Source organism: Cladophialophora bantiana (genome assembly GCF_000835475.1).
Source record: "Cladophialophora bantiana CBS 173.52 unplaced genomic scaffold supercont1.16, whole genome shotgun sequence".
NCBI lineage: Eukaryota > Fungi > Ascomycota > Eurotiomycetes > Chaetothyriales > Herpotrichiellaceae > Cladophialophora > Cladophialophora bantiana.
This window is the reverse complement of record NW_015971590.1, coordinates 318,917-329,563: the sequence shown is the minus strand read 5'-3', so window position 1 is coordinate 329,563 and position 10,647 is coordinate 318,917. Positions and strand designations below refer to the sequence as shown.

Genomic DNA, 10,647 nt, shown 5'->3' with positions numbered 1-10,647 from the left:
TGGAATAGGTGCACGGGACTAAGGCGTTGCCGTATCGCACCGATAGGAAAGAGCTCAGAAGCATAATGACAGGGACTTACCTGGAAAATAAAAGGGCGAAATGCATGGCCCAACTTAGATAGCCATGAGGTAGCCATAACCACTCAATTCATGGAGTGAGAGTCAATGTCCGTTCTCATGACCACTTAGGACTCCAAGAGTACTCCCCACGTCTATGTTCGAGTGCAGACTGGGTCTCATTTGGACTATGGAATACCAGTTCAAAGACCCGTCTAGTTCCACACGCTCCAGGACCGCGGATCCTTCCTCAAAGAAGCATCAGATGCCGTTGAGCCGCAAATCTTCTCGAAGGAACGGTCCCGCAGGCATCGTCCTGGTACAGGCTGATGCAACAATGATCAGGAGGTTGATCTGGATCGTCTCGCATCGTTTCAAACGTGAAGTCAGTCCGCTCCCGTGGGAACCAGCTCCAAAGCATTGGAGGGAGAATCCGGATTCCCTGGTTCCGCCCACGTCTCCGGCACGGTCGGGCACTTTGCGTTTTATGGTTCTCTTCTCCTTCAGCGTCACGAGCTCGGTGTCGGGCGCCGGGGTGCAGACTCCAGTTGAAGAACTCAATGTAGGGCGGATCGGGGACGCTAAACGCCCGTCCACTGGTGTCTTTGAGACCGGTAAGTTCGTTCGTGGATTTCCACGCGTTCAGAGGGAGTCGTAGATCGCGCGGACGCCGTCAACATCGCCTTGCGATATGTCTGTGTTGCAACCAACCGCTGCCATCGTCGGCTTTTGTGAGGGTACTGCATCACGCTGGCTATGTCATCGTCGCCTTTCTGGTACCGAGAGATCGGCGAGTTGTTGAATTGGTACAGCAAGCTGCGGCATGCGGACTCGGATCCTCACTGCTGTCGGCCAATGTGGTTGATGTGATGGTGCAGCCCTCCTGAACTTTGGTTAGCAGCGCAGAACAGTGAAAGTGGACGCATTTCTCGCGATTCGAGATGGCCGTGCTCATGCCTGAGCCCGAGCTGATGACCCCATTGGTGGCGATAGTGTCGCCCCATGTTGTCCCATTTGGGATCGAAGTTGATTTGGAGGTGTCCCTGTCCGCCACTCCCTAGCGCCAGGTTACTGTAGCACCCGTCGTCACCGATTTAGGCATCACGACATTCTCCTGAGTTTAGGGGCTGTTGGGGTCCTTAATGAAGGTAATGTGAGGGCTATACCTTCTTCAAAGATCGAGCGCCTCGTTCATCGGACCCGAGTGCTTTTCCTCGGCCGCGTCCGACTCGCACTTGTAGTGGATGATTCCGTCTAGCCAGACAGAGGAGGATCTGACGCCGTTCCAACCCTTGTGTAGGGGCATGCTGCCGGGTTGAAAAATGAGCAGATATGCTTTAGAGCTAAACAGGATATCATCATCTACGATGGCCTGCCCATTCTGATCGACAAAGTATGCTATATTGTGACGTTTGCCAATGGCCGGGTCGACTATGGTGACGGTTGTCAGATCCTTATCCAGGGAGGTGTAGTTGAAACTGCTGGCTGGGGGAGGTGGTACGTTGGTCACAGTACGCCCGGTGGTGGTTGAAGTGGGCTCCTCGGTGGCAATGGAGACTGATATTGAGGCCACAGATACATCCTGAGGGACTGGTTCAGGGGAGCACACATGAGCCAAAGCAGGAGAAAATTTATAGAGAATTTTACAAGAGCCATGATGGGGAGCACTTACCAGGGATCTTTGCACTCCAGGCTGTCAAAGGGTTATGGCGACATTTAACACTTGTCTTGCCCCCCTTGACGCACTTGACATCCGAACTGTTCGGTAGTGTCCATAATGGATCATGAGATGAGTAGACTCTCAGGTCGCTGGAATGTGCAAAGAGCTGGGTGGCCCGTTTTACCAGCACCAAGTCGCATGATCTCTCGTGCGCACAGAAGAGTGCTCAAAGCTGAACTGCAGCGAAGAAGTTGATAGCTGCCCTATCACGAACCCATACTTGTTACAGACGTGACTGTCTAAGTGCGATCGCTATTGGTCGCCACGTTCAGCACTGCAGCGTCGACGGTGTCAGGCCAACAGGCCATCAGGTGAGAGCATCATATAAGAAGAAAGGGATTGAGACACAAAGCTGAGATTATGGGAATATCTCAGCACATATATTGCCGTTGACCGTGCCGCTGCTCCGTGTTGCGTCGGTGCACTACTTCTTCAGGATACTTGGTGAATTCATTAAAGGCCAATCCCACGTCCTTGCCAAAGAACCAGTTCCATGCTTCGGCGCGTTTGGTAATGATAGGTGAGCAGGCGTCCCTCCATGTAGAAACGCGTGTTGCGCATAACCACTTAACGCGGCCCGCGCGTACCTGGTATCTAGTCCGAGTCAGGTGCTTGCCAAGGCGCTAGTCAACGGCACTTCTATTTTCCGGAGTCATTTGGGCAGCTGACGAGTCAATTACCACTTCGTCCATCCTCAATATTCACGACCGACAGAAGCCGTTAAGAGAGCACACAACAATTAAGCATAGGACTGGCTGTTTCCAAGACCACGGTCTTTGACTGAAACATACAAACTAGCACAGACATGGGCCTCACCTCAAAGCTGAGGTCTTGGTCGCAGGAGCTCACCCCGTATTTTCTCTACCTCCTCCTGGTAGCAACACTTGGACCGCTGCTCTTTGGTTATCATTTGGTATGGCTTCTTGTCTTCTGATAGCCCATCCCAGGCATTGTAGTGCTTAAAACCCCTGCTAAATCCATTATCAAGGCTGAGCTCAATGCTCCTCAAGAGGTCATCACCTGCGCCGCGAAAGCAATCAAATCTAAGAAGAGCCCGTCATCAACACTGGGCGGACTACCACAATGCATTCCCATGAATTCAACTCAACTCGGGCTTGTCTCGTCCATTTTCACCCTTGGCGGTCTAATCGGTGCTCTCGCGGCCGGACCATTGTCGGCGCGCTATGGCCGTCTGCGTACCATGCGCGTCAATACCTTTTTGCTTGCGCTTGGCCCTCTCGCTGAAGCCCTAGCGCCCAACATTGGCGTTCTCTCGGCGGGACGCTTTATTTCCGGTCTGGGTGCAGGCGTCTCGGTGGTGGTGGTGCCCATCTATATTTCCGAAATCGCCCCTCCCAAGGAAAAGGGCTTTTTTGGTGCCTTCACGCAAATCATGACGAACATGGGTATCTTCACCACTCAGCTCCTAGGCTACTTCTTGAGCCATGGACAAATGTGGCGTATCATCCTGGCGGTTGCGGGCATGATTGGTGTCTTGCAGTTTGCTGGACTGGCGTTCTCAGTGGAGAGTCCCAAATGGCAGGCTGCTCATGGAGAGCCGAGACAAGCCAACGGCAATCTGCGGCGTATCAGGGGTCAGAAGGCCGACATTCAGGAGGAGGTGGAAGGCTGGATAGTCCAGGATTTTGATGAAAGACACGGTTCGTGATCTATATCTTGTTCAGTCGATATGTCTAACCCTTGAGCAGAAGAAGAACGAACACTACTAACAAGCTCTGACCACGAGCCGCACATGGACAGCAACACGTCTTCAAGAGACAAAGCGCCAGAACCCATGGGAATTATAGCGGTGCTCCGAGACCCGATAAATAACCGCGCCATCCTTGCGGTTGTCGTGGTCATGATGGCCCAGCAACTCTGCGGAATCAACAGTATCGTCATGTACGGCGTGTCTCTACTCGCAGAGCTACTTGCATCCAACTCCGCCCTGCTCAATATTTTTGTGAGCATACTCAACATTGCCGCCACTACTGGCTTCGCACCCCTTGCCGATGTGCTGGGTCGTAAACCATGTATCCTCACATCCATCGCCGGTATGGGGGCCTCGTCTATCCTCCTCGCCATCGGAATACGCGGTGCAATCCCTGTCCTTTCCGCAATTGCGGTGCTTCTGTTTGTTGCCAGCTTTGCCTTTGGCCTAGGCCCCGTGCCTTTTATCCTGGCCTCAGAACTTGTCGGGCCCGAGGCAGTGGGAGCAACTCAATCATGGGCGTTGGCAGCAAATTGGATTTCGACATTTATCGTGGCCCAGTTCTTCCCAGTGGTGAATGAGAAGCTGGGGAAGGGTGTGGTGTACTTCGTATTTGCAGCCATTGCGGCTGTTTCCTTTGTGTTCGTGGGCTGGTATGTGCCTGAGACGAAAGGAAAGAAGGATGCCGACGAGGTCTGGGGAAGGCCCCCTAGGAGGGAGGATTGAGATGTCTAGAAAATTATATCGACAGCCGGGAAAGCTCAAGATCAAATTTGCTCTGCTGAAGGATTCTGGAGAATTTTCCTTCTTTGGGCACATATTGTACTCAAAATACTATCGGGCGATTCAAGCGCTCCCTCCTCAGCGGTCCACGATATGTCGGATGCCGGATTGACTCCCTTGATGAAGTGAGCACGCAATATCTCAGTTGAGCGCTACCATCCCAGTAGCAACCGCCTCAGCGGCCCCAGATCATAGGAGCAAAGAGAGCATGTTACGCAGAGGAATGGACGAAGTTCACCGAGAAAGGACTTCCCTCAGCTCGAAGTACATATGCTATTTTGGTTCCTCTTATAGCGACACATCAGCTCTACTTTATGCCACAAGAAGTCATTCGGATTAAGGCATACCAGCGCGTCGCCGATCGGCGGATCTCAACCCGGCCCTCAAACCAAACAACGCAGTCTGCGCAAGATGCATCTTGCTGATTCAAGAACCATCTACTTGCTACGACTGAGGGCTTTTGTATTGACCTCAAAGCGGTGGGCGCTTCGAGGCGAGGTCGAAGATGAGGGCTGGGGCAAATATCAAGTTCGGTGCGAGATGGTTGCAGTTGACATTGCTTTTGTGTTCGTGGTGGTGCGACCTGACTCGCACAGGCACCAATTCCCACACTCTGAACTGTGCTCCAAATTCGGAGGCTGAGTGATCGCCTTGTCCAGTCCATACGCGAAGGATGGTCTCCGCGCAGGAGATGAGCGATTCAATCAACCCTGGAAAGAGGACCTTCAGACGCCAAGCATCTTCAGACGAAGTAGTACTTTCAGAACTATCAAGTCCACTGACGACAGAAGCTCTCTGACTATGTCGTTGGTTCTGGAGGCCTTGAGCTCATGTCCCTCTGCACCGTCAAGTTTCTGTCGTCTGCAAGCTGCACGAGGTTTGCATTAATGGAAGTGAGATTCGCAAAGGACCGGCGTCCTTACCTTGAGCAGGGTACAGATGGAGACGAAGCTGAAGTATGAAGACATCCAGAACATTGTATCACAACTATTGTGCCGGCGCTCATTCCCGTGCTCATCGTCCTAGCCTCGGATATCAGCGACTGACTTTTCGTCAACTTTGCTTCACTAGGTCGCCATCGTTCGGCAAGACACCGAGCGATCGAGGCATCCGATTGATAGACACGCGCTCACCGAGTCATTATCATTGGTCTACGGAGGTAGCCATTGTTGTTATCACCCATCAGCGCACTTGAGACCCCTCCTAGGGTACATTCATCATTCGAAAGGTGCCCTTATCATGACCTTTCTCCAACCAAGCCGACGATTGAAAGGACAAAACGGCATTGCTGCCCTCACCCTTACATTCCTCCCTCCAGCCATTCGTATACACATGAAATTCTGCATTCGGATAAAAGGTAAGCAGCCATGACATCCTTGTCACTCGAGACCATCCCAGTCATCGACTTCTCGCGATATTCTACCAATCTGCCCTCTCTCGCGCGAGAAATCAAGCAGGTTTGCTCAACATGGGGATTTCTTTATCTCAGCAACCACGGCCTTCCCCAATCAACGATCGATCGAATGTTCGACATTAGCTCAACGTTCTTCAAAACCACCTCTCGCGAAGAGAAAAGCTCGACGCCGTGGAACAGCATTGTCAATGCCGGGTACGATGCAAAAACCGGTACTGAAGGATATTTCAACGAGAATGGTGCTAAAGACCGGGTTTCAGCAGTGGATGAAAAGGAGGTATTCGTGATTCGCAAGCAGGCATCTTATGAGCAACCCATGCCGCCCTCTTTGAAGAAATTCAACCCAGAGATTCAGGCGTTTATGGGAGAGGTGCACGAGAAGATCGCTGTCCCGTTACTCTCATGCCTTGGTGTTGGTTTGGGTTTATCCGCCGACCGTCTCCCGCAGATCCATCAGCATGAAAGTCCATCGATGACAACCCTTCGTCTCATCCATTACCCTGCGCTTCCACCCACCGAAACCGCAAAAATTCGCCTGGGATCCCACACAGATCAAGGTGTAATCACAATCCTCTTCCAAAACCTTGTCGGTGGCCTCCAGATACGACCACCGAAATACACAGGCCCTATCCAGGACGATGAGAAATGGCTTGATGCGCCTGTTATTCCGGGTGCGGTGCTCATAAACATTGGCGAGACGATGACCTTTTTCTCCGGTGGGCTTATGAAATCCACGCTCCACCGTGTAGCTCGATCTCCATTGCCCGAGGATCAGGGTAAAGAGAGGTTCTCGATGGCGTATTTCTGCCATCCGAATATAGATACATTGCTGGAGGTCCTTCACGGGATTGAAGGGGAAGATGGGAAGCAAGTCCAAAGAAAAGAGCCGCCCATAAGTTGTGTCACGGGCCAGAGGGTCAAGACAGTCAAGGAGTGGATCGAACACAGGCATTCAATGGGACGCTTAGAGAAGGTGAAGTGATTTCAGACGAAGAAGACTGTTCTTGGACAGTCCCCTATGGAACGGGAAGGGGCTTGAGCTGAAACAAGACGACGCCGGGAGCCCATAGAAGTTTATGACATGCGGATTATATTGCGGTGTGGTAGCAAGGCATATATTGCAGCGTCCGACATAATTCGGAGAAAAACAAGTCGAACAAGGGGTGCGGCCATAGGTGAATATGCATATCCTCAAATTGTAATTGCATTGGTTATTTTTCCTCCGAGAGGACCAGTCCCAGCATTTCACAGAACAGAGCATACCTCATTTATACGATCCATTTACAATTGCCATGGAATAAGCCTTGACAGACTACTCGAGAGAGGCGAGGCTGTGCTAGTCCTATTGGGGATTAGTACATCGTATTTTCGCCTCAGACCCATTCAAGGAAACTGACACTCGATGACATCCATGAAGTCATTTGTCTTCTTTACTCTTCCGACAAAGAGTATCAGATTTACTCTTCTCTACTGGGAGTATGATTATGGAGGCCTCGGAACCAGAAGAAATCAACAAAAATGAGTGGTGGAACCCCCCATCCGGCGCACTCTGCTTTCCCTTTCCAAGATGCTTAAACGACACCCTTGGCAGACGAATCTCAACGACCATCTGGGTTTTACTGACTTTCACGCTGACGTCAGTTTCTGCGGTCCTTGTCGGAATGTTATCTATCTGGCCTGAAGCCGGTAGTCGGTCTTCCCGCGATATCCGACCCACTTGGTTCTTTTGGATGTGATACACCTTACGACTCTGCAATTCAACGTCACACCACACGAAAATCTATTATGAGGCATTGGCGAAGGGAAATTTGCTCATTCAGCCCAACTGGCTTCTTGTTAGAGATACTTGCATGGATGTGACATTTCATGTGCCAGACGTCCAGCCTCAACTCGATTTGGACCTCTTGGCTAGACCAGGGTACCTTCCCAGAAGCCGAAAGAGGACCCAAGACTGCACTTCTCAGCGCTGAGATGCTCCCTTGCCGAATCCAGGCCGCTAACTTGCTCGTATGAGTAGCGACTTGTTAGCGACTTCTTAACTTCTCACCCATAATCTCATGATTACTTTTGAAGATGCTCGATCTTGCCGACGGTAACAGCATTGTGGGCCGAGCGGTCTTCTTTATCCAGACCCCGAAAGTGGAGGTGTAACTTCTGGACCCCGAGGCTCTGGATCACTGAAGGTAGCTACATCCGGTATGGCTCAGCCTAGCAGGGCTATCAAATGGTGTGGCCAATACCGAGCATCGGATATAAGTATCAAGCTACCCGGTATTTGCTTAAACTTCACTGTCATGTTACAACCCCCAGCACTCATAAAACCGAGCAAGTTTCGATCGCTGTAGAAATGCTATCGACAACCACAATATCGCATAACATCCACTCATCATCACCTGTGGCCCAGTTAGGGCGAGCTGCATTCCCTCTCGCTCATACCAGAAGTGCTCTTCCAAGACAACACGCGGCGCTCTGGATTGGGTCGGCCAACTACTCATCCACAGCGGGGACGCCGTCACGGCCATTCTCATCAAAATCCCAGACCCACCCTATCGGCCCGTTCAGTCTCATCAAACCAGTCCCTCACAATGCGGCGAAGCTTGCTTCTGCACGAGAATTCTCGACAACACGTATAGCAAAGCTCCGTGATTTTTTCCCGCCTCAGGAGACCAAATTTATTCGCCAGACGCCGCCCGCCTGGGTGCATCATGGCTATACCGAGGCCGAAATGACGAATGTCGAACCCGCCCATCGAGAACCAAAAACCATGGGTGACTGGTTTGCCTGGAAACTCATCAGATTCTGTCGGTGAGTTTCGTCGAAATTTTGAAAGCAGCAGGATCCGTCGGACTAATAATCACATAGAGTTTGCATGGATCTCGCGACCGGTCTCCGCCCAGAACAACAAGTCGACAAAAAGAATCCTACCACAGCAGTTGAGGCAGCCAAGCCATTAACGGAAGCACAATGGGTGCGTCCTAGGCCATGAAATGCGTTTTAACTCTCAGCTGATTTTTAACTTTGGCAGCTCGTACGTTTTGTATTTCTCGAATCCATTGCCGGCGTCCCTGGCATGGTTGCGGGTATGCTGCGACATCTTCGGTCTCTTAGACGGATGAAGCGCGACAACGGCTGGATTGAGACGCTATTGGAAGAGTCATACAACGAACGAATGCACCTCCTAACTTTCATGAAGATGTGCGAGCCAGGTTGGTTCATGAAGACCATGATCCTGGGCGCCCAAGGCGTGTTTTTCAACGCATTATTCTTCTCATACCTGATTTCGCCAAAGATCTGCCATCGTTTTGTTGGCTATCTGGAGGAGGAAGCAGTGCACACTTATACCAGATGCATCCGCGAGATCGACCAGGGAATGCTGGAGAAGTGGAGTAACCCAGACTTCAAAATCCCGGACATGGCGGTGCAATATTGTAAGTCTCCCGAAATACAAAAGTCTTGACTGCTTTGAGTATTATGCAGGCGACATTTCTCTCTCTCCCCAAACTCGTCTTCTTCCTGATGCTAACGGCAACTAACAAAAACCAGGGAACATGCCCGAGGGAAAGAGAACCATGAAAGATCTCATCATGTACATTAGAGCCGACGAAGCGGTCCACAGAGGCGTCAACCACACACTGAGCAACTTGAACTATAAAGAGGACCCGAACCCGTTTGTCAGCGACTACAAGACCGAGAGTTCCGGCCACAAGCCCAAGGCGGTCCTGAAGCCAGCCGGGTATGAACGAAGCGAGGTCATTGGTTAGAGTGTAGACGATACATGTATAATGTCTTCCCGGTAGAAAAAATAGAGTCCTCAATCAATCTTATGTTCAGCATCTTGTTTTTCTCTTTCCTCCTTTTTCTGACCGGGGTCACGTTGACCAGTTCAGGTTCACCATACGAGATACTAAAAGGGAGATGAAAGCGCGATACGTTGCGCCGCTCCAAGTCTTCCCGTACCTGCAAATGGATAGCTTCAACTGGTGACTTTCGACTGGGGTCCAAGATGGCATGGCCACATGAATAATGCCATAACATGATGTCGAGAACAAGGCCAACGTGGAGCTCTCATAATGATCGTACAATTTCAAATATCAGCTCTAGAGTCTACGTGAGTAACAATGACATCCCAATAGAATGATGGGAGAAGCGGTCTTCCGGCGAAAGTAACCCCTGTGGCTTGCTTTGCGGCACTGCACAGCCACCCGCGGCGTGCCCTTCGGGTTTCGCCCCTCCTAGAGCAGGTCTTTGTCGTGATATAAGATTGTCCGCGCTCCATAATACTCGCGTCTATTCTAGGAACGCGTCTCCCTTTCCATCTGGAGACAGCAAACAAGTGATTCGAAATGCTGGGCTTCGCTTCAAACCATTCTCCTGTACAAAAACCCGAGGTAAGAATGGGAGCCGAAGCATAGACGCACGCATCATCAAAAGTCTCAGGTAAAGCATTTCTGCACGTTGCTGCATTCAGGCTACCGAGGCTCGAGTCCGAGGGATGCCTGGTGTGTATTGTCCAAGGTTTGATTTAATTTTGTGTGTTCTATCGAAAGAAACAGCCAGCAGAGAAAAGTAATTCAAAACGTTCTCAAGGATGGGGTCCATCACAGTGGAAAGTTTGTCTGTACCAGAGATCCTTGAGCACAAGTATGCGGCAGAGCGGGACAAGTGTCTTCGCAGTGACGGAAATGCGCAGTATCTTAATCTCATTGATTCGGACCGTTTCCAGCACCTCGAGGAAGATCCATGGGTGGATCATGCAACACTCAATGTCCAAGCGCCTGTGATGACCGATGGATCTTCTTGCAAAGTCTTTATACTGGGTGCCGGATACAGCGGGCTAGTCTAACGCTGCTCGACTTATTCAAGCAGGGTTCGACGCCAGCGATATTCGACTGGCTAAGCGCGCTGGCGGCTTGGCGAAACATGGTACTGGAAGCGATGCCCTGGATTAATGTGTGACATTGA

General features: G+C 51.0%; 5 protein-coding genes across 5 annotated transcripts; 4 read left to right on the top strand and 1 right to left on the bottom strand.

Moving 5' to 3' along the window:
• Positions 1-247: 247 nt before the first annotated feature.
• Positions 248-715, top strand: Z519_09702 (uncharacterized protein; the record flags this gene model as incomplete). The annotated part of the gene is made up of 1 exon (XM_016767423.1): positions 248-715. One exon carries the CDS (start codon positions 248-250, stop codon positions 713-715), a length of 468 nt encoding a protein of 155 aa, XP_016616215.1.
• A 513-nt stretch (positions 716-1,228) lies between these two features.
• Positions 1,229-1,713, bottom strand: Z519_09701 (uncharacterized protein; the record flags this gene model as incomplete). Its single annotated transcript, XM_016767422.1, has 2 exons — positions 1,229-1,639; positions 1,705-1,713. The coding sequence occupies 2 exons, from the start codon at positions 1,711-1,713 to the stop codon at positions 1,229-1,231; spliced, it is 420 nt and encodes a 139-aa protein (XP_016616214.1).
• An 869-nt stretch (positions 1,714-2,582) lies between these two features.
• On the top strand, positions 2,583-4,214 carry Z519_09700 (uncharacterized protein; the record flags this gene model as incomplete). Its single annotated transcript, XM_016767421.1, has 3 exons — positions 2,583-2,690; positions 2,766-3,438; positions 3,487-4,214. The coding sequence occupies 3 exons, from the start codon at positions 2,583-2,585 to the stop codon at positions 4,212-4,214; spliced, it is 1,509 nt and encodes a 502-aa protein (XP_016616213.1).
• A 1,424-nt stretch (positions 4,215-5,638) lies between these two features.
• Z519_09699 (uncharacterized protein) lies at positions 5,639-6,667 on the top strand (the record flags this gene model as incomplete). The annotated part of the gene is made up of 1 exon (XM_016767420.1): positions 5,639-6,667. One exon carries the CDS (start codon positions 5,639-5,641, stop codon positions 6,665-6,667), a length of 1,029 nt encoding a protein of 342 aa, XP_016616212.1.
• Positions 6,668-8,032: 1,365 nt separating this feature from the next.
• Z519_09698 (alternative oxidase, mitochondrial) lies at positions 8,033-10,634 on the top strand (the record flags this gene model as incomplete). The annotated part of the gene is made up of 6 exons (XM_016767419.1): positions 8,033-8,490; positions 8,548-8,653; positions 8,711-9,113; positions 9,229-9,418; positions 10,273-10,502; positions 10,552-10,634. The coding sequence occupies 6 exons, from the start codon at positions 8,033-8,035 to the stop codon at positions 10,632-10,634; spliced, it is 1,470 nt and encodes a 489-aa protein (XP_016616211.1).
• Between the last annotated feature and the right edge of the window lie 13 nt (positions 10,635-10,647).